General features: G+C 34.3%; 1 protein-coding gene across 1 annotated transcript in view; it reads left to right on the plus strand.

The window, feature by feature from the left end:
• Positions 1-22,024, plus strand: part of LOC111144478 (ADAM metallopeptidase domain 32) — a 192,555-nt gene extending 170,531 nt beyond the window's left edge. The window contains exons 20-25 of the mRNA XM_022498780.1: positions 1,451-1,553; positions 2,129-2,288; positions 10,730-10,762; positions 15,867-15,941; positions 19,597-19,635; positions 21,991-22,024. Coding sequence (XP_022354488.1) covers positions 1,451-1,553; positions 2,129-2,288; positions 10,730-10,762; positions 15,867-15,941; positions 19,597-19,635; positions 21,991-22,024 — 444 coding nt within the window. The remainder of the gene's footprint in view (positions 1-1,450; positions 1,554-2,128; positions 2,289-10,729; positions 10,763-15,866; positions 15,942-19,596; positions 19,636-21,990) is intronic.
• The last annotated feature ends 5,422 nt before the right edge of the window (positions 22,025-27,446 follow it).

Below are 27,446 nucleotides of genomic sequence, written 5' to 3' on the forward strand. Positions count from 1 at the left end.
TTTAAATAATTATGAATGGATATTCAGACTAATCAGTGAAATTATTATGAGGATCCAGATGCTTACAGGATCTCACAACTGTTTCCTCATAGATTACTTATTAATTGCAAATGGAAGCATAGAAACTTACAGTGGAAAAACCTGGAAGACAGCAATTAACCAAGTGATCCAAAAGTAACAATAGAATATTATGACAAACTGACAACATGTATCTTCTGAGAAGGACAACATCCCCTCTGTGAAGTATTTCAGAGTAAAAGTCCACACACACACACACACACACACACACACACACACACACACACATAGCACAGCATAAAGGTGGTGTGACAAAAGCTGGGACATTGGATACCCTGAATAGAACACTCTGTACATTTAAGTCATGGAATTAGATTCAAGTTGTTGAATAGAGATCTTAGAAACAGAGAGATATTTGATATTATTTGGAGAGGAAGAATAGCAAGAGGTCAAGGGCAGGGCCCCTGAAACCAGATTACTTAGGTTTAAATACTTTTTCCATCACTTACTAGCCCTTTGACTTTTGACAAGTTAAATATCTATGCCTCAGTTTCTTCTTCTATATAGTGGATATAGTAATAGTCTCAAACCTCACAGGGCTGTTGTGAGGACTTAATGAGTAAATCTAAGTAGTATTCAGAATAGAGACTAACACATAGTAAGTACCATAAAGGTGTTTGCTATTACTATTTCATTTATTTATATATTAATTACAGAAACCGTCAGTTCCTAATCTAAGTATCTGATGGCCTCTTGGAATACAAAATCCCTTGGATTAAGAATCGAGCAAATAGGATCACCTGGATGGCTCAGTTTTTTAAGCATCTGATTTCAGCTCAGGTCATGATCCCAGGGCTCAGCAGGGAGTCTGCTTTTCTTTCTCCCCATTCCCCTCCCCCTGCTCTTTCTCTCTTTTTCTCTCTCTCAAATAAATAAAATCTTAAAAAAAAAAAATAAAACAAAACAAAAAACCCACAATCCAATCCTGGTGAAGGACAGTGGGATTGTAGGTACAAATATTTCAAGCTAGCACATAATGTCACTGAACTTGGAGATAGGAAGAGATGTGCACAACCAGTTCTGGAGGTGGTCCTAGCTGGCTCCAGGGTACCACTGGATGGGTCTCATTCTCATTAGAATTTAAGGATATGTTTCTGAAATTGCAAACTCAGTTTTCAGGTGAATATTTGAAAGTTAAATTTTCTTGATGTAAATTCTATGAGCCTCTCTATAGCTTTTTAAAAAACTGTGTGTCATGTTTTTGGTGTGTGCATTAGAAACCAAACATTTGATTTGTAGGATTATCTCTGTAAATAAATAAAATTACACTAAATGAAAATACAAAAGTAAGCTTTATGATCCATCTGGTAATTTTACTTTTTATGAGAAAATAGTTTTAAATGATCATTTAAGTTTTTAAAAATGATCCTAGGTATGCAATTCCAATGAAACGTGCCATTGCTTTGAGGGCTACCGGCCTCCATTTTGTGAAAGGCGTGGCAGAGAAGTTTCTAGTTTGTCTGGGAAGCAGGAGGGCAAGTATCTAATATCTTTACATATTCAGTTAATAAATTCTCAAATTGTTTATCTTCATAAAAACAAAGGTAGATTTTTGATGTCTAGAAGGCAATATTTACAATTAAAAGATAAACCATCTTCTTTTCAAGAAATGAAAACCAAGTATGACTTCTTAATCTTACTCTTCTAATATTAACTCTCAATATCATGATTGAAACTGAGAGTATCTTTTAAATTTTTATTTAATGATATCATTGACTTTCTCCATTAGGTTGTCCTATAAATTTATTGGTTTACATGATTCCACATTATATATTATTGACGTTTTGGGGTCCAATTTAATGGTGCTGTAGTGAGATTTTGCTATAGCTATAGTATAATGTAGAGTATGTTGGAACTTTCTGGAACTTTTTTCTAGTCTTTTAGAGAGGTTGTAGAGATGGTTTTAAGTATTATGATTCTATTATTATTTTTCTATGTTCTTTGAATAACAACAAAAATTAAGAACATTGTAATTGGTTTGCTGCAACTTGAAAGTAAAGTAGATGGCTTCAGTTTTTTATTCTGATTTTTAATATATTTCTATTTTTAGGTTTAACCATGGGAAGAGCTCTTAGAAAGGCTGAAAAGAACCGGTGGCTTCTAGGTTTCTACATTGCTTTACCTGTTATCATCATAGCAACCATAATAGCTGTTTCATGGAATAGTTCAAAAAAGTGGTTTGCCAAAGAAGAGGAGTCCCTAAGTAGCGAGTAAATTGAATTTGTGTGCCAAAACTTTAGTACCGTTTGACTCTAGTCATATGTAAGGCAGTATCATGAACAGCAACCATACATTTTACAGTGATTTTGAGTACTATATAAATATCTCATTTAATTTTGTGAGGTAGTTTTGAATATCCCCATTTTAAAGATGCAAAATTTGGGAGTATAATTTAAATAATTTGCTAAAGTTACTGCCTTAGAAATTGAGAGAGAAAGAATTTAAATGTGTCCTATCTATTGCTTTCTAATACTTTAGAGGTTCTCAAATTGTGATCTGTGTCACTTGCAGGAGAACCACTAGAAATATTTATTAGCAATGCAGATTTGGGGTGCCTGGGCTTCTCAGTGGGTTAAGCCTCTGCCTGTGGCTCAGGTCATGATCTCAGGGCCCTGGGATTAAGCCTCACATCGGGCTCTCTGCTCAGCAGGGAGCCTGCTTCCCCCCCCCCTCTGCCTGCCTCTCTGTCTACTTGTGATCTCTCTTCCCCTGTGTCAAATAAATGAATAAAATCTTTTAAAAATCTAGATTTCTATACCTTATCACAGATGAAAATATTTGTGGCCTTATGTAAGAAATGACTGTAAGAGTATTCTCTGGGTAAAGTGTTCAGAAGGCAAACTTATACTTTAGACTTTAGCATGTTTAAGTTTGTTTGTTTGTTTGTTTGTTTCCAGAGAGTGTGCACAAGGAGGGGAAAGGGGCAGAGGGAGAGGGAGAGAGAGAATTTTTTTTTTTTTTTTTTTTTTTTTTTAAGATTTATTTGTTTTGAGAAAGAGGAGTGTGCAGCAGTGAGGGGCAGAGGGAGAGAGAGTCTGAAGCGGGTTCTGTACTGAGCATGGAGCCTGACGGGGGCTTGATGTTATGACCCTGAGGTCACAACCGGAGCCAAACTGAGAGTCAGATGCTTAATTGACTGAGATGCCTAGGCACCCCGAGCATATTTTAATTTTTTTAAAAAATAGTTTAAACACAAAGAGAACAAAGTGATGAATATTCATTTGCCCACCAGTAGAAATAAACAAATGTTAGTATTTTTCTTGTTTCTTTTATGAAATAAACCATTACATTTACAGCTGCAGTATCTTTCCATTATTATCTCCCTCTTTGCAGAGAACAACTTCTACACTGAAAGTTAGTATGTATTACATATTTTTGCCACATATGGCTATATCAGAGTGCCATATCTGGATTAAAGTTTATTTATTTATTTTATTTTGGAATTGTATATAATTTTAAATATTTACACATTCTTTATAGATACAGTTCCTCTTTTAATTTTGTTTGTGTGTTTTCTTTTTTCCCTTTTTCATGAGCAGTCTTCTCAGAGGTTTTATTGGTAATTTGAAAAATAAAACTTTGGGGTTTGTTGATATCTTTATATTTCCTTAGTGTTTATTTATTTAAGGATGTTAAATTTTGCTCTTTTCCTCCTTTCTGTTCTCTTTACTTTTGCTCTGTTTTAATTCTAGCTTTCTTGAGTCTAAAGCTCTTTCTAAAATTAATTTTCAGTCTTTCTTATTTCCAACATGTGCTTTTAAGCTAAAACTTTCCCTTTTATATATCATTTCATGTATACTCTTCAGTTTTTAATATATAGTTGACATTCAGTTCAAAAAATTAGAAACTTCTAGTATGATTTCTTATTTGAATTATGAGTAAATTATAGTCTTTAGTTTCTAATTAGATGATTTATTTTTGTTGCTGAAAAAATTATTTTCTAATTTTATCACCTTATTGGGAAAGACATGTTTCTACGATTTATTCTTAAATGTTGGAACCAGAAGGGAAGTCAATTTTTGTAAAAATGTATTCTTGTGGGTATACTTTAATTATTGCAACATTTGTTTTTTTATTTCAGTGTTCCAAGATGTTTCAAAACAAACTTCTTAATTATGTTGTTTCAAATCATTTTATATGTATTGGGATTTCATCCCCATCTGCTCATTAATTTATTTTCTGTAAGAAGCAAACTAAAGTTTTTCAGTATTTCAATTTCATGGCTTTCCCCTTTGATTTTTGAAACTTCAGTTTTATTTTTCTGAGGGAATGACAATTCATTAATGCTCAATTTAGTTACGCTTTCTTGACATGTTATCTTTTTATCATTAATTTTATCTTAAATTCTATTCACACTGTTTTAAATTGCTATATCAACTTGCTCTTTGAAATTTAGACTTACCTAGTATATTTTTTTTCATCCTTTATTCTCAATCTTTCTTTGTCTTTAGTTGTTTTCATATAAACAGCCTTATATGGAATACAATAGTGGAGTTTGTTATGCATATATGCTTAGTATATAATGGCATATATTTAGACTGAAAATTGCCATTTTATTTTTTCTTATTTGCCATCTTTTTTTTTTAACATGTTTTTTTTTCCTTTTCCTCAAATCCATTTTCTTTCTTTTTTTTAAAGATTTTATTTATTTGACAGACAGTGAGAGAAGGAATACAAGCAGAGGAAGTGGGAGAGGGAGTGGGAGTGGGAGAGGGAAAAGCAGGCCTCCCACAGAGCAGGGAGCCTGATGTGGGGCTTGATCCCAGGTTCCTGGGATCATGACCTGAGCCGACGACTAAGCCTTCCAGGAACCCTAAATCCATTTTTTTTTTTTAAAGATTTTATTTATTTATTTGACAGACAGAGATTACAAGTAGATAGAGAGGCAGGCAGAGGGAGAGAGAGGAGAAAGCAAGCTCTCTGCTGAGCAGAGAGCCCGATGTGGGGCTCGATCCCAGGACTCTGGGATCATGACCTGAGCCGAAGGCAGAGGCTTTAACCCACTGAGCCACCCAGGCGCCCCCCTAAATCCATTTTTTAATTGTGTTTTTTTCTGTTCTTTTTCTTCTTTTACTTTTCACATTTTTATGTTGTTTTTATTTTCAAATGATTTTCTTTAAATTTTAGTGTTTATAGTTAATGTTATACAGTGTCTAAATTTAATCATTTTATATGGTCATCTGAATTACACCAGGATCTTACAACACTAGCCTCTCTTCATGTATTTGTAATTTGGCTTTTCACTTGGCCCCAAATAAGTTAGTGTTGTTTTGTTATTGTTATATTTAGTTAGTACTTTCTAGGGTTACTTATTATATTTCCTAGGTCTTTGCTTACTATTCCTTTCTTTTAAACTTTTGTTTTGAAATAGTTTAAGAAATATAAAAAATTGCAAAAATAGCACAGATTTTCCTTATCCCTTTCATTTGGGTTTTGCCAATGGTAACATTTTACATTAACATAGTGCATTGGGGTGCCTGGGTGACTCAGTGGGTTAAAGCCTCTGCTTCAGCTCAGGTCATGATCCCAGGGTCCTGGGATCAAGCCCCACATCAGGCTTTCTGCTCAGCAGGGAGCCTGCTTCCCCCTCATCCCTCTCTGTCTGCCTCTCTGCCTACTTGTGATCTCTGTCTGTCAAATAAATAAATAAAAATCTTAAAAAAAAAAAAAAGAAGAGAAAATCCTTTAAAAAAAAATAGTACATTTTCACAGGTAGGAAATTGGTATTGGTACAATATTAATTATTAAACTACAGACCTTATTCATATTCATCAGCATTTACATGCAGTCTTTTTTTGTGCTCATTTTTGAGTATATGTGTGTATATAAAGAAATTTAATCACGTGATTTTTGGTACCATAATTATCACCATTCTTTAGAATCCTGCTTTTTTCATTCTGGGTTCAACTTTATTCTTAGGAAGCATTGTCTTGGTAGTTACTACGGTGACAGTCCATGTGTAATAATCTGCTTGACTTAATATGCCTGGGAAGGGCTTTATTTCATTCTCACTATATGGGTATAGCATTTTATGTGAACAATTATGTCTCTAAGTCTTTTTGTGATATGCCATTGAATTCTGTCATTTACTGTTGGCGATGAGATGACTGCTGCCAGTTTAATTCGTTTTTATGAATTATGCTAAACTATGTTTTTTCTTTAAGTTAGCTTTCCAAGTATTCTTTTATCCAAAGTCTTGTTACTAAATTATTACCTGTTCTGATGAGTTCGTTTTTATTTATCTGGCTCTGAACTCAACATAATCTTTAATTATAAAGTTTTTCTTTAATTCTAGAAAATTCTAATTATCTATTCAATGATTTCCACTTACCATTCTAGCTCTTTTATCTTTCTGCAATTCCTTTATTTTAGGATTTTCAATTCTGGTCTCCATGGTGGTAGTGACCTTTTCCTCTTGCTTCTCCTTTTTCTTCTTTCTTTTGACACTACAGTGAGACTTTTTTCTTAAATTTAAATTCAATTAGCCAACATATAGTACATCATTAGTTTTTGATACAGTGTTCAATGATTCATTAGTTGCATATAATAGTGCTCATCAAATCAGGCTTTTAAAAACTGAGCTATAATTTACATATAGTAAAATTAATATTTTTAGTGTGTGTAATTTCTATGAGTTTAACAAATATATACATATACTGTGACTATCATAAAATAAAGAACAATCCCATTGCTCCCCAGATTCCCTCTAACCCCACCTCCAACTCCTGGTGCTGACAGATCTGTCTTCTTTGCTGTAGTTTTGTCTATTGCAGAATTTTGTATAATGGAATACAGTGTGTAGTCTTTTGAGTCTGCCTTCTTTCCTGCATTTGAGATTTATCCATGTTGTTATGTGATAGTTTGTTCTTTTTTTTAAAATAACATACAGTTTTATTGAGGTACAATTGACATGCTGGAAATTGCATATTCTTTAAGTGCATATTCTTTAAGTACATAATCTGGTATGTTTTGATAATTTGAAAAGTAGTCTCATGAAACTCATGAAACCATCATGACAGTCAAGATTATGAAGATACCTATCATGCCCAAAAGCTTCCTTGTGTTCCTTGGTAATCCCTACTCCTTTCTCTGGCATCTCCTTTATCCCCACAGTACTGCTGATCTGCTTTGTCACTACCGCTCAATTTGCATTTTCTAGAATTCTATATAAATACAGTTATATAATATGCGCTCTTTATTTTTGTCTGGTTTATTTCACTCATCATAATTATTTTGCAATTCATCCATGCTCTTATGTATATCAGTTACTTTTTTATTGCTGATAGGTATTCAGTTGTACAAATATAGCATAATTTGTTCATCTATTCATCTGTTGATGGATGTATTGGTTGTGTCCATATTTTAGCTGTTATAAATAAAGCCACTATGAACATTTATATGCAAGTCTCTGTGAATATGTGCTTTCTTTTTCCTAGGTTGATACCTAAGAATGAATGGTAAGATAATATGGTAGGTATATTTGACTTCTAAAGAAAAAGCTGAACTGTTTCTCAAAACAGTTGTACCATCTTATATCCCAGCCACTAGTACATGAGAATTCTAGTTCGTCCACATTCTCACCAATGTTTGGTATGGTAATGTGTTTATTTTTAAAATTTTAGCAATTCCGATAGTGTGCAGTAGCATCTCATTGTTTTTAATTTGCGTTTCTCTAATGACTAATGATACTTCTTTGTTTCATGTGGTTATTTGTCATCTGTACCTCTTCTTTGGAGAAATATGTGTTCAAATTTCTTGCCCATTTTAAAATTAAGTAATTAATTAGTTCAGAGGTCTTTTACTCGTTTATTTTTGTACCTGTTATGCCATGATTTCATAGGAAATGGGTTCCAGCAGTTTCAATTTGAATCTCACAAAGTGATTCTCTAGGTGGAACAGACTGGTGCTCCAGCTAAACCCAAGTACCATTCTTTTTGGTTTCCTTCTTTTCCTGATCATTTTCCTTCACACATTTTAGGAAACGATCTCAGTTTTTAGAGTGCCTGATACACTCATTATGAACATTAATTCTCTTGGCATGAATCTTGCCCTTAATTTGAGTGGGATGTGTAACATCGTAGACTCTCAGTTTTGCCGTGGTAACATTTGTGGGACGTTCCTTTTTGAACAGTGGCCATTTCCTTGATGTTAATGATATCTTAATTGTAGATTCACATGTATGTGGCTAACGGAACAACTTCATGTTTTCTAAAAGGCCTAAAGAATGTATAGCTAGTGCCATTCTTCTTTCCCTTTGTATTGGTCTTTTTGACAAATTGCTGGAAGATGATAGTTCCAGCTGAAAGGTCCCATTTTTTAACTGACTTGTCTTTTTATTACTGAGTTGTTCAGATCTTGTGGTTGTTTTAAAAATGGGTTGTTATTATTGCATTCTGGGTGTTCTTTACATACTCTGGATATAAATCTTGTATATGATTTGCAAATAGGTACACTAGGAATAGTCCAAGGCTTCTCTTTTTATTCTTTCAAAGAGCAAAAATTTTAAATTTTTATGAAATCCATTGTGCAAATTTCTTCTTTTATTGATCATGATTTTAGTTTTGAATCTAGGAAATATTTGCCTAACCAAAATTCATACAAATTTTCTCCTATGCTTTCTTCTCAATGTCTTTATAGTTTTAGGTTTTGCATTTAGACCTATATCCAATTTGAATTAAGTTTTGTATAGGTTAAAATGTATGGATAGAGTTGTTGTTTTCTGCAGAAGAATATCCAGTTGTTCTAACACTATTGTTTTTAATGCCTTGCTAAGTGGGATCACAATAGTCATCACTACTGAAGCGATACCCTTTTGAGTAACTCTACCCAATTCTTCAAAACATGGTATTTTAAAAGTCAGGTGGTGGGAACACAAGCTATTCTTGTCCCCATGTAAGCACAAAAGATTGCTCAATTTCAAATAATTTTTCTCTGGCTTAAGTAGTTTCCTCACTTGCATTCAGTGATCAGTACTTTGCAGAAGACTCAAGAAGGACCCTCCACATATCACAGGAGCTCTCTCTAGGCAGCTCTTTCCCTCCCTGGTATTTTCTCTGTGAATTCTAATGCTTTGTCCTTGCTAGAACCCCAGTTCTATTAGCTCAACTTAAGGAGATTTCTGGGTTTTTCCTGGGTCCTCCTGGCTGTGTGATAGCCTGGAAGCTCTCACCAGGCAATAAGAAGGGTCAATCATAAGTGTCTCAGCTCTTTTATTCCCCTCTTACAGAAATCGCTATCCTGTGTTGTCTACTATTCAATGTCTGAAAATCACTGTTTCATAAATTTTGTCTGCATTTTCAGTTGTGTTAGGCAGGAGGGTAAATTGTGTCTGTTACTCCATTTTGGTCAGAATTGGAAGTATGCCTTTATGGTTTGTAACCGCATTCATGTTTACCTAAATCTTGTATTGTGTTAGATTTTTCTTTCATTACACTAGTTCTGCCATCACTATTCTGTTAAGATTTGTGGATTCTGTTCTTGCAAAGAGCTCTATGGAGATTTAAAATATTCTTATATAAACTTTTATTAATCATTTTTGTTTTTTTGGTGTGTGAATTCATTATTTTGCTGTGGGTGTTGACATTAACTCCTAGTGGTTTGTAATCATAGACCCTTTTATCTTCAGTGTGTATGATTTTCCTTTGAGAATTCTGCATGTTCTGTGTTGAATATAAATACATGTGGATTGTTTCATTTTTGCTTTCTTCATCAATCAAAAATATTTAAAAATAATTGCTATGCATGGTGTTCAAGAATTTGTAGGAGTGTGAACTGGAATCCTAAAATTACACTTTTTGGAGGCTTGGGATTCCTACTTCTCTCAGTGATGCATTTTCCCCCATCTACATATCCTCATTATCCTGTTGCATTTCAAAGGCCACAGGTCAGAATTTTTATTATCCATGTTTCAAGGGTGATATGGCTCGTCATGGCTCCCAGGTTTAATTAAGGAACTCAGTTTCCCCACATGCAAAGGCCTGGAACCTCAACTCCTTCTGAGGAAGAGCTATTAAATCTCTAGTTTGAAAGGTGTTATTACTGATTTAGGTGCCCTGGCAGTTATTCAGTTTTAGCTCCTGTTTACCATTTCAATTCTCAGTTTCTTCATTTTTACTAGCACCAGGAGAAGTCTTATTGTTAACCCCAGTTATGTATTCAATGTTTGTGTTACTGTTTTCAGCACTTCTCTGTGTTATGAGGAATGTAAAGAGGGAAACTGCACTGCCCGCTCACTTTGCCAATTGTCTAGAAGCCAGTATGGGTTTTTTAAATTCATAAAATGTAACATTTTTTTTCAAGATCAATGAAAAAGGGTTAAAAGTTGGGGTATGTGGTTCAGAATCAGGGACTCAGAGTCAAATCTGTATTCTGTGTTCAGAAGAGATAAGGAAAAAGCAAATCTGTGCCTTTTTGATAGTCTCCTCACTGTGGGATTTGAAATTTACACTCTTTGTGGATGAGGTATATGGGGAAATAAGAACATTATTTATTTCTACCTTTGTTCAGTGATCTTGAACATTATTTTCTTTATTGGTAACTAGTCTTGTAAAAGAGGTAACACTGCTTATAAAATGACCTTTTTATTCATGTACTTGGCAAGACATTTTTAGGACTAACATAAGGTGCTATTTTTCATTTTTTTAATATCCAGCTCAGAAGGCAGCACTCACACATTTGCTAGCAGGTAAGTAAATTAGAAACTATCATAAAACACATGTTATAAATTAAGAATGAATTAATAATTCATAATTTTTAGATATCAATTGAACAGATACAAGTGGTAAAGTAATACACTGAAAAGCAGACTACTAATTTATAGCAATTAATTTTTAGTAGTCTTTTATTCACTTAATGTTTATTGGAAGTCTACTCAGGAAACAAGGATGAAAATAGCCAACTCTACTAAGAAATAGGATGTATATAATTAGTAAAGAAAAAGGCTATATAGTGCCTAGAAATGGCCCAACTTGGGTTATATTCATGTTTGCTTGGGTAAATAAATAAGCAAATAGCTGGCATTTCTCAGGTAAAATCTATAGTAATTGTGGATTGGGAAGAAATAATTATATTGACCTAACTGTGCTGTTAGTATTTTGTCCCTGTTATTGTTTCTTAGCCATGAATTCAGTCCTTACTGTTTTATAATTGCTATATGAACATTCTATTTGTTAGATTTACATAATGCAACTTTTCAGTTCTTTTACTTTCAATCTTTTATTTAAGTTAGTTTCTTAAAAACAACCTGCCAATGGAATTTAAAAATGTATAATCTCCAGAGTTTCTCAATAGTTGAATTTAATATGGTTATATACTTCTATGTTTCCTGATATATTTAGAGTAAATTCTACCATTTTATTTACTTTTTGTTCTATTTATCATACTTGGTCAATATATTATTTTTCCACTATCTTGTAGTCTATTACATCAATTGTACTTTCATTGTTTTTTCTTTGTTTCTATTAATTTAGTCATTATGTGTTCTAGTTATAGTCTTTAAGTGATATTCTTTAATGATTGAATTATTTTATTGTTATTTAATTAAAATTCAATGTTAATTTTACAATTTCAGATATAATGAACACTTACAATTTCTAACCACATATTGATGTTCGCCCATTATCCCTATACATTTTTCCCAACTGTTCCATATTATTAGTATTTGGTATTTAATTACTCCTGAATTTTAACCTGCTGCAAACAAGTCATAATTATCATTGTCATTGTGATTGTTGTATTTAGTCAAAACATACCAGGATTTCACTACATATTTACCACTTTATTTGTTCACTATTCCCTTTTGAATTTTGCTCCATCTTTTTATGTTCACTCTCCCATTTGGGGAAGTACAACTCTTAGAATTTCCATCAGTGAGTCTCTGTGTATTAAGCTGTTTTTCTTATCCACCTGAAATTGTCTTTATTTTCACTCTTGAATGTGAGTCTATGTAGTGTGGACTTCTAATTGAGATCAGTTTGCCTCAGCTGTTTGAAGGTATGTCAGTGTAGCCTGGCCTTACTGATGATAATGATGATGATGATAAACATCTGTCAGTGTGTTTATTCATTTATTCCTTAGTGGTTAATAGGAATTTTATATGTAGTAGGCTTTGTATTTCTTTGTATTTCTTTTGTATTCTTCTTCGTATTTCGCCGTAATATGTTAATATTACCACACACTTAGTGACATAAAACAATATTCACTTATTCTGTCAAAGATGTTGTAAGTTAGAAATCCAGGTGGATGGGGTACATGGGTGACTCAGTCAATAAAGCATGGTGTTATGCCCCAATAATGGGTCCATGATTAAAGGAGCGAGACTGATACAAAGCGAAGGTCAAGCTTTATTTCACGCCAAGCATCAAGAATCTAACCGAATGTCCGGGGCCTCACTTCTTACAAGAGATGGCGACCCATCTCTGTTTCACAGTCTAGCTTTTAAGGGCAAAGGCCATGCAGTCGGGCCTGGCCACTCACAGGTGGCCAATGAGATCGTAACACACACAGGAAACTCCACAGTGATGCTAGGTGACCAATTGAGTTACAATTTACCCTAGTAGATATTTGAACCAGCCCATTTGAACATCTTGATTGGGATTGGCACCCAAAGGGCGGGGCCCATACTCCTTGGTAACCAGGGAGACAGTATGCATCCCCCCACTGATCGGATGTCTCCACCTGGCCTGACCCACCCTTGTATCTGGGCTTTGTTACCTGAAGCTGGTTTCCGGGACTTGTCTCCAAGTAAATCCCCTGGGAGAAGGGGAGCAGGGACAGTTTCTAAATAGGTCCTTACACATGGGACTCTTGATTTCAGCTCAGGTCATGATCTTAGGGTTGTGAGATAAGTCCTGGGTTGGGCTCTGCATTCAGCAGGGAGTCTACTTGAGAGTCTCTTTCTCTCCCTCTGGTCTTCCCTCTACTTGTACATGCATGCAGGTGCTCTCCCTTTCTCTCTCTCAATAAGTAGATAAAATCTTTAAAAAAAAAAAAAAAAAAAGAAAGAAAAGAAAAGAAAAAGAAAAAAAAAAAGGAATCAGGCAGATTTGGCTGGGTTGTCACAAGCCTGACCAGAAGGCCTAAAGGCCAGGCTGTGTTCCTAGCTCTGTAAACAGAAACAAATTTCTTACAACTATGGGTCTGAATTATCTGTTTCCTTACTGGCTGTCTGTTGGAGGCCCCTTTCTACTCTCAGAGGCTGCCTGCATTGTTTCTCCCTTCATTTTCAAAGAAAATAGGGCATTAAGGTCTTCCTTAGGCTTTGACTTCCTCTTCCTTCCTTCTCTGCCAGCAGGAGACTAACTCTACTTTTGAAGGCTCACCTGATTGTGTCAGACCCACAAAAATAATCTTTGTATTTTAAAGTCAATTGATTTGGAGCTATAATTACACTTGCAAAACTTTTAAGTACTCAGAAGAATGTTTGGAAAACCAAAGAATGGAGATCTTAGGAAGCAATCTCTAGAATTCTGCCTAACAAAGCTTCTATTTTTTTTCTTGTCCCTAGAGTTATTATTTCATTATAATATATTCTGGTAGAGATTTTTCTTTTTAACTTGTGAACTGGACTCAGTATTTTCTTTCAGTGAGAAGACTCACAACTTTCTTCATTTTAGAAAAGTCCTAGATGTTTTCTTTTCAAATATTGAACCTCCTTCATAATAAATCCTCTCTGTCTGAATTACTTCATGTTTCTTAACTTGTCTTTTTATATTCTATTACATTTCTGTTTATCAAGTGTTCTGGGTGATTTCCCTAAACAGTTTAAAAATCAACAATTTTTTTCCCAGTTCTTTAATTTCTTATTTAATGAATTATTTTCCTTTATTGATCTCTATGGAACTCCTAAACATTCTTTTTTTAAAGTTTGTTTGTTACCTATAATTTTTCATATATGAATTCTTTACTTTTCTCTAGCTGTGGACATTAACTCTTAGTGGCTTTCTTCTTTGATTTTAAGGTTGCCTAAGCAACAATGATTATCTCATGAGATTTCTGTGTGTCCTGCTTTATAAAATCTTCCTTGTGGAGATTATTTCATATGTTACACTCCTAAGTCATACATTTTTACACTTGTTACACCTGGAGATCTAGAATTCATAGGAAGCATGGACTGGTATCCTAACCTAAAGTTGGTAAGGCTTGAGGTTCCTGTTTTTCTATGTGATATTTTTTATATCCACATCCCTAAACCATTTTAAGCACTTAGAGTTTCTATGTCTCTAGGTGATCCTTTTCTATCTACACTTCTTTTTTTAAAAATTAATTTTATTTTAATTTTTCAGTGTTCCAAGATTCATTGTTTATGCACCACACCCAGTGCTCCATGCAATACGTGCCCTCCTTAATACCCACCACCAGGCTCACCCATCCCCCCACCACCCTCCCTTCCAAAACCTTCAGTTTGTTTCTCAGAGTCCACAGTCTCTCATGGTTTGTCTCCTCCTCTGATTTCCCCCAACTCACTTCTCCTTTCCTTCTCCTAATGTCCTCCGTTATTCCTTATGCTCCACAAGTAAGTGAAACCATGTGATAATTAACTCTCTCTGCTTGGCTTATTTCACTCAGCATAATCTCCTCCAGTCCCATCCATGCTGATACAAAAGTTGGGTATTCATCCTTTCTGATGGAGGTATAATATTCCATTGTATATATGGACTATATCTTCTTTATCCATTTGTCTTTTGAAGGACATCTCAGCTTCTTCCACAGTTTGGCGATTGTGGCCATTGCTGCTATGAATATTGGGGTATATATGGCCCTTCTTTTCACTGCATCTGTATCTTTGGGGTAAATATCCAGTAGGGCAATTGCAGGGTCATAGGGTAGCTCTATATTTAATTTCTTAAGGAATCTCCACACTGTTTTCTAAAGTGGCTATATCAACTTACATTCCCACCAACAGTGTAAGAGAGTTCCCCTTTCTCCACATCCTCTCCAACACTTGTTGTTTCTTGTTAACTTTGGCCATTCTTACTGGTGTAAGGTGGTATCTCAATGTGCTTTTGATTTGAATCTCCCTGATGGCTAATGATGATGAACAGTTTATCATGTGTCTGTTAGCCATTTGTATGTCTTCTTCTGAAGCAATTTCCCTGCTGCATCTCAAAGATTAATGGTAATAGCTTTTACTATCCTCCTTTCATGGCTTCCAATTTTAGGGAAAGAAGTCAATCCCAGCTTTCCAGGAGATCTCAACTCCTTATAGGCTAATGTGGATGACTAACTCACATAGCTCTCCAGAGTCACTCAGCTTTAGTTCCTATTTACATTTCATGTTTCTAATTTCTCTCTTTTTAAAACTATCATCAGAAATTTCATTTTCTTCTCTTAAATTTTGATTAGTAATTTTGTGGGTTTTATTCTTATTTTTTCACTATTTCTCTGTGTGGAATAGAAGGGGGAAACTGCCCTGTCAGCCCAGTCTGCCTAATTGTCCAGGAGTCAGTGAGCGTTTTAAATCATGACCTGTAATTTATCTGTTGTTAAAGCATTTGATTGGAACCTGCAGGCCAGAATCAGGCATTCAAAGTCAAGCATATATTCTATGCTGAGAAGTAGTAAGGAGAAAAACTAAGCTGTTTTCTTGCTCCTTTCCCTATTGGAGATTTGAAATTTATATTCTTTATGGATTGGTACATGTGTAAATTAGGATATTATTTCTTTGCATAGCCTAACTTAGTAGTCTTTTAAAATTACTCATTAGTGGTAATTAGAGGTATAAAAGAGTTAACATAGGTCACAAAATAGTCTAACGTTCATTTATTATCTATGGAGGCAAATTTTTTTAGTATTAACCTAGAAGCATTACTTTCACTCTCATTTAGATCCGGATCAGAAAGCAGCAGCCAAATAGATACAGCCAGGTAAGTAAATTAGGATGTATTTCTTAAAATAAGTATGTGTTAAAATAAGATGAACAAACTATCAATAATAAATTGCTAGATATTAATTGAGCAGTAACAATTGGTAAGGTACTACACCAAAAATAACCCATTAGTATTTGCCAGTCTAGTAACTAATGACTATTTGTGTAGAAAAATCAATGTCTTCTTCCTTTCAGTTTGTTAATGTATGTTGGGAGTTTATTTTTTGGAAACGAAGGAATAAATGATTGGTGAAATGGTTACAGAGCTAACTCATAATTAGGGAAGTTTACTTCTGTATTTGGAGATTTTGCAACTAGAAATTCAGTATAAAATTCATGAACAACTGAGTGAATCCTTATTCTGGTCACTTAAGAAAATTTTGCTGAAGAGAAACATCATAAAGAAACAATAATTCTACATCTTCCATAGCCTCTCAGGATCACAAAGTAGTTTTAATTAGATTTCTGTCCATTTCCTGAAAGGTTGATATTTCTGTATAATAAAACAGTAAGTCTTTAGTTTCCCACACTTACAATTTTGGGGTTTGGGGTCTTTCTGCAGATATGAAATGTTTAGTAGGAGTTTTCACTCCTCTCTCTCTGACTTAAGGCTTTATTTACTTGTATGGGGAGCTGGTGTTATTACTTGTATGTTCTTCTAAGTCCATTGCTAGTCTAAAACACTTCCAAATCTACAGAGTAAATTTTCTAGGCTGCACAACATGGTTATATAATTTGTCTTATTCTAGAAGAAGGCTTTTTTCTTCAATGAGAATGCCTCCCTTTCTTATCCTTTATCTCTCTTTTACTATTATGGTCTTCTCTTTTTTTTTTTTTTTTTTAAAGATTTTATTTATTTATTTGACAGACAGAGATCACAAGTAGGCAGAGAGGCAGGCAGAGAGAGGAGGAAGCAGACTCCCTGAGCAGAGAGTCCAGTGCGGGGCTCGATCCCAGGACCCTGGGACCATGACCTGAGCCGAAGGCAGAGGCTTTAATCCACTGAGCCACCCAGGTGCCCCTGGTCTTCTCTTTATCATGACACTTTGAAGTCATGAGTTACTATCACCAAACTAAAAAATTGATTTTCAATTAATAACAACAACAACAACAACAACAACAACAACAACAACAACATCTCCTTTGTATGTCAGGGACTTATCATATGATACTCAAATACAGCAATTCTCAGTTACTTTTTCCTCATCTTGGACATAAGTCTTATACTGTTATCTTAGAAAATAAAAGCTATGATTATCTTGCTCAGCACTGTATAGCCAGCATGTAGTAGAGTTCTTGGCATACGGTAAATGCTCAATAAATATTTGCTGAATGAATGAATGAATGATTACTTTTAATTTCCACTCCTCTCCCTTGCCCAGGGGTGTGCGCTCCTGCGCGCACACACACTCACACTGACAAATAGAAAAACTTAAAAACATAAAATACATTGACACATACACACACATACACATCCATATAAGTAATGTTATAACCGCTCTCATTTTGAGGCGCCTGGATGGCTCAGTCAGTTAAGCAGCTGCACTGGGCTCAGGTCATGAGCCCAGGGTCTTGCGATTGAGCCCCAGATCTAGCCCCAGATCTAGCCGCATCTCAGGCTTGTTGCTTAGTGGAGAGCCTGCTTCTCCCCCTCCCTCTGCCTGCTGTGCTGACTACTTGTTCTCTCTCTGTCAAATAAATAAGTTAAATTGCTCTCATTTCTTTTTTCATATGTCTTATCCTAAAAACCTATTGACATAATTCATCTTTTCTAGGATCATTATCTGCCTAGACTGAGTGAGGAATGATACCATTAATTACAGGAAAAAGTACATTTCAGTTGGTGTAGTATAATTTGGGATGTTAATCTACTGGTCTAGCCTTTTGGCTTGATGTGTACTAGGGAAATATTTCTGGATAAGTTTTCACTTAAGTTTTAATAATGTCACTTGATACTGTTGCTGCACTTTACTAACATAACATCTACACTATAGTTTTCAGGTCAGTTCTTTTTTTTGGAATGATCTTTATCTGGTGGAAATTTAGTGGGAAAGGCTGTTGAAGTCGAGGAATGCAGAAAGGAATGAATCCCAGAATGGTTATATTAATGTCACTTAAACATAATTTTTATTTTTTTATTTTTTTAATTAATTATTATTTTTCTTAATTTGACAGAGAGAGAGAGAGATCACAAGTAGGGAGAGAGGCAGGAGTGAGAGAGAGAGAGGTAGACTCCCCGCTGAGCAGAGAGCCGGATGCGGGACTCGATCCCAGGACCTTGAGATCATGACCTGGGTCGAAGGCAGAGGCTTAATCCACTGAGCCACCCAGGCGCCCCATAATTAATTTTTAAATACTTCAATTCAATTAATATTTCCAGTCTTTTCCTAAAAACAGAAGGATTTTAGGTCATCTAATAGAGAAATTCAATTATTAATCTCTCACATATTGTCATTTGACTTTTAACTTCTAGATTCTTTACCTACATGATTTCCTTTTCGTTAGTCATTGTTATTGTTATTGCATTAAATGAATACTTACTAGGATTTAACAACATATTTATCAATTAGTTTGTTCATTATTCATTCCTGAACTGTTTTCTCATTTTGATTTCAATTTCCTTTTTTACCCAGTAGTTTGTAATTTACACTTGTAAGCAGTGTCATCCTCAGGAACAATGGTCTCATGGGAATTCTGCATGTTCTGAGTTGTAGGCATACATTAGGAAGAGGGGAATGTTTTAGATTTGCCTGTCTTGAAGCATGAATGTTTCAGAATTTTCTATACATAACTGGTTCAAATTTGTGGGTAGTAGAATTAAGGAATTGAGGTCCTGTGCTTTATACATATTGCAGACCTGAGGTTTTACATCTCTAGGTAATCTTTTTCCATCCACGTAACTAAGACAACTTAACTGTTGCATTCCCAGTAGCCATAACTTTTCTTATCCCCACTTAGGACTACTGGTCCTGGGGTTTCTTTTAGCTTTCTAATGTTTAAATACCTGCTTCAACTCCTTCCAAGCTAGGGTTAGTAAAACCATGTTTATTACGGTGTGAGTAATTCATATTCCCTTGTAATCATTCAGCTTTTGCTCCTGTTTTCCCTCTGAACTTCTAGTTTCTTCATTTTTTACTAACAGAAGGAAAAGCCTTTCTAGCTGTCAACCTCCATTGGGTATTAGATTTTTATACTATTTTCTTCAGCATTTCTGTGGAACGGAGAGGGAAAGCTTTACTTAAGGGAATAGAAAGTGGAAGTTTTTCCTGTCATTTCATGCTGATGGATCGCCCAGAAGTAAATAAATGTGTTTTAATTTGCAAAATGTGACAATTTACATATCAGTGAATTTGAAAAGCTAACTTGAAGCCTGACAGCCAAATTTAGGCATTCATCATCAAACTTACATATTATGCTTAGAGGTGATTAAGAAAAAAATGCATCTCTGCTATGTAGATACTTTTCCCCACTGGAGAACGTAAGTTTTGCGTTATATGTTACACTTGATGTTGGGTAAATAAGAATAATATTTTTTTGCATGTCCTAGGTGTTAAGTTAGTTTTGGTGTAAAATGTCCTGATCTTCATTTTTAATATAGTCAAGTTTCTTAATATAACTGTTAGACATTATTTTTATCTTATATTTTTATTTAGATCCAGGTCAGAAAGTAGTGCTCAAACATATACCAGCAGGTAAGAAATTTAGGAAGTGTTTCTCATAAATAAGTGTACCTTGAAAATAAGAATGAACAAATAAATAATTGCTTAATATTTTTTAAGCAGCCACAATTGATAAAGCCCTAAAGATAATTTTTTAATATTTTCCATTCTAGGAATGAGTCTTTTTTCTTCAGCTGACTGAATTTTTATTGATTGCTTACTTTATTGGTACATAGGAAAAACTAGTTAAATCTAATGAGGCAAGGTCTCTATAACTATTTTGTGGAACTAACTCATAAGCAGAGGATTTTTACATCCTTTCTGTTGAGATGCATAAAGGGAAATTTTTTTTGGTTCAGATTACATTTGCCTCTATAACCTCAGTATAAACAACTGAGTGAACTCCATTTAGGAGGAGTTTATCAAAGAGATGGTGTCATAAGCACACTAAAATTCTTTGCTTCTCATAGCCCCTCAACAGCCCAAAGTTGTGTTAACAAGGGTTCTCTGAATTTTTCTTAAGTTTTCAGTTTCCCATGCTCCACAGTTGTGGCCTTGTGATCCCTCTGAAATCATCAAATACTGGTCTGCTCACCTTTCCTTCTTCCTTAGAGAGTTTAGTTTTCTCGTAAGGTCTGATATTTTTCCAAGTGTCTTCTTTTAGTTACTTTCAATCCACTAGTTTTCCAGAATATCCTTTATAGCCATGGGTTAAATTTTCAGGCTATACCATAACATTTCTAGTTTCTGTCCTTTCTGATGAAGTCCTTTCCTCCATTAGAGAAGCTATGGAATTTCTACATCCTTGATTCTCTCTGTTATTTTTAGATGTCTTCTAACATCATAACCTCTTATAGATGTTAGTTACATTTTCTCAACTAATTATGAAAAAAGAGCTGATTTTATTATCTCCATTCCCTTTCATGGGATTTGTGATATAATGCTCAAACACTGTAATTCTTCCAGCCCTTCGCTTACCTAGAAGCATTACTTTCCCTCTATACTCTGATACCACTTGAAGGTAATGGCCATGTGTCTTTGCTAACCAATTTAGCGTTAGCACCTAGCAGAGTACATGTGCAAAAATACTAACTTATTGAATAAGTGATTCTCTTGAACTTCACATATACAATTAATATTATAACTATTCTAATTGGAGTCCCCTCTCTCATAGAATATGAGGTTCATGTAATCATCCTCTTCTAGAAATGGTGTTCAACTGGATTGAGGGATAGTCAAGGACATCATTCATAGGACATTATATATTGCATTTGAAGAATATAATTTGGAACATTAATCCATTTGTCCAGTTTGTGTTTAGCATATACCAGAAAAACATCCTTGAATATTCTTTCATTTAAATTTAATAAGCTAGGTATAGTTGCTGTGCTTTTATTATTATAGCGCCTATTAGATTTTTTTCTTCTGTTCTTTTTAAACTTCTATTTTAAATTTTTTTTTTTTCAGTTGAAAAGCTGGTAGGAGATATTGGTAGAACAAGCTCTTTGTGTTATAACATTACTAAAATAAGAATTTTTTAAAATGATGGATATCTAATGGGTTGTGCATGTCAGTAGACTCATAAGTCTAGATTTCTAAATTGGCTTGGGGGAAAACTAACTACAGTTAACCTTTGAACAATATGGATTTGAACTAAGCAGATCCACTTAAAATGAATTTTTAAAATAAATATAGTGCAATATTGCAAATGTATTTTCCTTATTACTTTCTTAATAATTTTTCTTTTCTCCAGCTTACTTAATTATAAGAATACAGTATATAATACATATAAAATATAAGGTATGTGTTAATCGACTGTTTATATTATCAGTAAGGCTTCCAGTCAACAGTAAACTATTAAGTAATTAAATTTTGTGGGAGTTAAAGTGTTATACATGGATTCTGACTATGTGGGGGTTGGCAACCTTAACTTCTGTGTTGTTCACATATATTTAAGAAGTGTGTTTCACAGAGTAGTAGGAAAAACCTACTTTACATTCTGAAGATATAAGATAGCAGAGGTAAGGAAAGGATGGGAAGAGTAAAATTATATCACTTATCACTGAATTATCTCACTAATCTTACTATCTATATTATTTTCTCTTGTCAATAAACCTCTTTAAATTTCTCTTTAATTTATTCTTTTTTCTCTAATTCTTTTGGTTAGAGTATTAGAGATTAATCTATAGATATAAAAATTAGAAAAGAGTCCCAAGAATTTTATTTTGACTTTGGTAATAAAGAGTATAAACATAGATGTTTGGTAGATATTTCTTTCTTACTATTATTTTGAAGGAAAGAGGAAGAAACGTTCATTAAAAATAAAAAAAATAACTTTATCAGGTTGCATTTTATCAAAATGAAAGTATTATTTCCTTATTTACTTAGATCCAAATCACAGGAAAGCACCCCAGACACCTAACAGCAGGTAAGTACATTAGGAGCTGTCTCTAAAATTGAAACAAAATTTATAACCTATAATTAAATCCTAGGTATTTATTAGGTAGATGAATTAGTTAAGTACTATATCAGAAACAACATATTAATCTTTACTAATCTTGCTATTAATGAGTATTTATTCATTTAGTCTTTTTTCTTCAGTTTAGTAAAGTTCTGTTGGGAACTTGCTATTGTGGACAGAATGGAATTAAAGAGTTTGAATTCAATAAGATATCTAATAAGATATAAGATATAAATATGTAAATTAGTCTATAAAATAAATTCATAATCAAGGCCACTTTATCCACTAGGTATTATAGGCATAATATTTAAGGCCTATGAGTTTCTAACTGCCAAAAACAAAACACTGTTTACAACATGAAAAACCAAATAGATTAGCTCCAATATATGGAAAAAGTAAAATTAATAATATATTTCAATTTCTAAAAAAATGCCAACTCTTAACTGTTACATTCATAAACACTGTATGTGGAAAAATGTAAGTTTTTCATTTGCAATACTTCTGATTAAATATGATGCTTCTCCAGAAATCAGGAAATTGTAACATAAACATTAATCTCAGGCAAATAATTTCACAAGTAAATTGCAAAAAGTTTTTCTAGAATGCTTTTTTCTGACATTTGAATTTTTTTGCTTGGTAGTACCCCCAGTTGTTTATATATTTTACAGTGGAGGGGAGTTTATTTGCTGTCGGTACCTTAAAAATATGTCTCTTTTCTTTTCCATAGTAACTAATAATTCCTTCAGAGGACAATGGATATTACAGAGTGTCTCACTGAAATGAAAATTCCACCTTTCCTCCCTTGGTCACAGTCAAAGGAAACAATAAACTGCATGTGGAACTATTTGCATGTGCATCTGTATTTCTTTCTTCCTCTACCCCTGAGGCTTCAGTTCTGTCATATCAGGTCCCTTAACTGAAGATACATCAACTCTAGCATCCCCATCCTGACCAGACTCACTGAGCTCTTTTTCCCAGCTCTCCTACCACCCACTGCTGCTTTCCTGCCTGGGGCCCCAGGTGCTGGAAATCTGCATCAACTTTTACTCAGGAAGAGCTCATCGTTGGTAGGTAGTCCATGGTCCTCCTCCTGGTATTTCTCACCGGACTTGACTGGGGCATACAGATCTCAGTTAATCCGATATATATCCATCTTACCCACCCAACAACCCCAGTGTAGGCTTCTGAAGGAAGCTGTGTTCACTTTGAGGACTGTACATTACCGTCCAGGATTCTTGCTCTACCCACCACCCTTCCCTTGTTCCTTGACTAGGTGATCCACAGGATGAATCCCAGAAAACAGAAGGACCCAGAGAGCTTGGACTTGGATCTCAGGGGTAAAGGTTAACCTCTATCAGAGTTTAGTGACAAAGTTGATGAACTGAGTTGGGAAAGTTTCTGTCATTTTCCATTTGCTGAAAGGTTGTATGAGGTTGTTTCGTTTTCCAAATAAATATTTGATAAAATGCACCAAGGTAGCTGGAGTTTTCTTTGTGAGTAGATCTTAATTATGGATTCAGTGTCTTTAATAGAGGACTATTCAGATTTTTTCTGCAATAGTTTTTTCAAATATTGTAATCTTAAAGGAGTTTACCCATTTCATTTAGTGGCTGATCTTTTGGCATAAAGTTGTTCTTAGTAACATTTTTTAGTGTCTGTAGTTATGTCCCCTCTTTCTTTCTTTCTTTTAAAAGATTTTATTTATTTATTTGACAGAGAGAGAGAAAGAGAGAGATATCACAAGTAGGCAGAGAGCAGGCGGAGTGGGGGGGGGGGACGCAGAACCCCTGCTGAGCAGAGAGCCCAAGGCGGGGCTTGATCACAGGACCCTGAGATCATGACCTGAGCCAAAGGCAGAGGCTTAACCCACTGAGCCACCCAGGAGCCGCTATGTCCCTTCTTTCATTCCTAATCATAGTAATTGTAGTTCTCTTCTGATCAGTCTTGATAACAGAATTTTCATAATAATGAATCCCTTAATCCCTCAGACCACCTCTTGTCTTTTTTTTTTTTTTTTAATTGCCTCTGTTTTCTGCTTCATTGATTTCTGCCTTTTTAAAAATTTGCTCTTTTCCTGGCTTTTGGAATTGGAAGTTTAGATAACTTATTTTAAACCTTTTCTAATTCCTTTAAAAGTATAAATTTGTTCTATGTACTTCTTTAGCTTCATTTTGTGAATTTTTTTATGTTGTATTTTTATTATTCTTCAGGTCAAATTTTTTCCAATTTTCACTTTGATCTCTGAATTATGGATTACTTAGAAGTGTGTTAACTTCCAAATATTTGGATATTTTCTGTTTAGTCTTTTCTTATTGATTTATAGTTAATTCCATCATTGTCAGAGAATATACATACACAATTTCAATCTGTCGAAATTATTGTTTTGCTTATGGTCCAGCCTATGGCCTATTTTGGTGAATGCTCCAGGTGCACTATAAAATAATGTGGATTTTGCAGTTGTTTAATATGTAAATGTCAAGTCAAGTTTATTACTAGGGTTTTTGAAATCTTTAAAATTTTTTGCCCTTTTTCTGTTATTCCCTTAAAGAGATCTGTTAAAATTGCCTATTATTGTTTGTTGATGTGTTGTTTTGGTATATTAGTGTTTCATGTATTTTCAAGTTATATTTAGTGCATATATCTTTAGGACTGGTATGTTTCCCTGATGAACTGACCCTTTGTCATGATATAATTCTTATTATCTCTATTATATTCTTAGTTTTGAATTTTACTTTTTTCTGGTATTAATATAGCCATGCCAGCATTTTTACAGGCATTCTTTGCAAGGGATATCTTTTTTCATCCTTTAACTTACAGTGTATCTTTCCTTAAATTTAAGATGTATCTGATGTAAACAACATAACATTTGAGTCTTGCATTTTTTAAAATCCAGGTGAATGTTTTTAAATTGAAGTGTTAAAAGCATTTACATTTAATATAATTTCTAATACTGTTGATTTTAAGTCTGACATTTTGTTATGTGTTTTCTATTTTTTCCACATTTCTTCATTCTTTCCCTCCACCTCTTTCTTTTAGGTTAATGGATACTTACTCTGTTTTTCTTCCCTATTGGCTCTTCTGGCTGTCCTTTTTACATTATTAATATTTTTTGGTGGCTACACCAGAGATTATATTATGCATCCTTCATTTATCATAGTCTACCTTGGAATTAATATTATGGTATTTAACAAACAACAAAATACAACAGTATAATTTTTGTTACCTCCTCCTGCCCTTAGTGTTACTATATTTAATTATACACATTTGACCTATTTGTCACTGTTATTTTCACATGAAAGAATAACATGAAATCAATAATATTTTCAAAAAATTTAGGCTTTTATATTTATGCACATGTTTAACCTTTTAGGTACTAGGTATAAGAGTTGTGCTTTCATATGAGATCACTTCTCACGCTTGAATAACTTTCTAGTATTCCTTATAGTGTGCTACTGATGGTGACAAATTTGTTCACTTTTTTTTTCTGTTTGAAAAGTTTTTTTAATCTTCATTTTCTTAAGATATGTCTAATTGCACATAGAATTTTTAAATTGTCATTTTTTTTTCTTTTAGCACTTTTTGTATATTTTCTTATGGAATTCATTTTTTTTAAAAAGATTTTATTTATTTGACAGACAGAGATCACAAGTAGGCAGGCAGGCAGAGAGAGGAAGAAGCAGGCTCCCTGCTGACGAGAGAGCCTGATGTGGGGCTTGATTCCAGGACCCTGGGATCACTACCTGGGTCAAAGGCAGAGGCTTTAACACACTGAACCACCCAGGTGCCCCATGAAATTCATTTTTTATTTTATTTAATTTTTATTTTTTATTTAAATTCAATTAACATGTAGTATATTATTAGTTTCAGACCTAGCTTTCAGTGTTTCATCAGTTGTGTATAATACCCAGTTCATTACATCCTATGCCCTCCTTAATGTCCATCACTCAGTTACCTCATTCCACCATTCCTCTCCCCTCCAGCAATCCTCAGTTTTTTTTCCTATGGTTAAGAGTCTCTTATGGTTGTCTCTGTCTTTGATTTCATCTTGTTTTATTTTTCCCTCCCTTCCCCTGTGCTTCTGTTTTATTTCTTAAATTCCACATATGAGTGAATATGATAATTATCTTTCTCTGATTGACTTATTTCACTTAGCATAATACCATCTAGTTCCATCCACATCATTATAATGGCAAGATTTCATCTTTATGATGGCTTATATTCCATTGTACGGGTATACCACATTTTCTTTATACATTCATCCATTGGTGGTCATCTGGGCTCTTTCCATAGTTTGGCTATTGTGTACATTGCTGCTATAAACATTGGTGTGCAGGTGCCCCTTCAGATCATGACATTTTTATATTTGGGGTAAATACCTAATAGTAGTGCAATTGCTGTGTCATAGGGTAGCTCTATTTTCAACTTTTTGAGGAACCCCCAACTGTTTTCCAGAGTGGCTGGACCAATGTTGCATTCCTACCAACAGTATAGGAGGGTTCCCCTCTCTCTGCTTCTTCGACAACATCTGTCATTTTATGAGTTGTTAAATTTAGCCATTCTGACAGATGTGAGGTGGTATCTCATTGTGGCTTTGATTTACACTTCCCTGATGCCGAGTGATGTTGAACATTATTTCGTGTGTCTGTTAGCCATTTGTATGTCTTCATTGGAGAAGTGTCTGTTCATGTATTTTGCCCATTCCTCAGTTGGATTATTTGCTCTTTGAGTGTTGGATTTGATAAATTCTATATAGATTTGGATACTAGTTCTTTATCTGATAAGACATTTGTAAATATCTTATCCCATTCTGTAGGTTGTCTTTGGTTTTGTTGACTGTTTCCTTTGCTGAGCAAAATATTTTTATCTTGATGAGGTGCCTGTTTCCCTTGACTTTGGAGATGTATCTAACAACATGTTGCTGTGGCTGAGGCCAAGGAGGTTGCTGCCTGTGTTCTCTAGGATTCTGGTGGATGCCTGTCTCACACTGAAGTCTTTTATCCAATTTGAGTTTGTTTTTGTGTATGGCATAAGGAAATGGTCCAGTTCCATTCTTCTGCCAATTTTCATTTTCTTTCTTCTTCCAATTTTCCCAACACCACTTGTTGAAGAGACTGTCTTTTTTCCATTGTATATTCTTTCCTGCTTTGTTGAAGATTAGTTGACCATAGAGTTGAGGGTCCATTTCTGGGCTCTCTTCTGTTCCATTCATCTCTGTGTCTATTTTTGTGCCAGGGCCATACTGTCTTGATGATTACAGCTTTGTAATAGAGTTTGAAGTCTGGAATGGTGATGCTGCCAACTTTGTTTTTTGTTTTTGTTTTTGTTTTTGTTTTTTCAACATTCCTCTGGCTTTCTGGGTCTTTTCTGGTTCCATATAAATTTT

This window comes from Enhydra lutris, unplaced genomic scaffold, assembly GCF_002288905.1.
Source record: "Enhydra lutris kenyoni isolate GAN:26980312 unplaced genomic scaffold, ASM228890v2 scaffoldscaffold11, whole genome shotgun sequence".
Classification (NCBI taxonomy): Eukaryota; Metazoa; Chordata; class Mammalia; order Carnivora; family Mustelidae; genus Enhydra; species Enhydra lutris.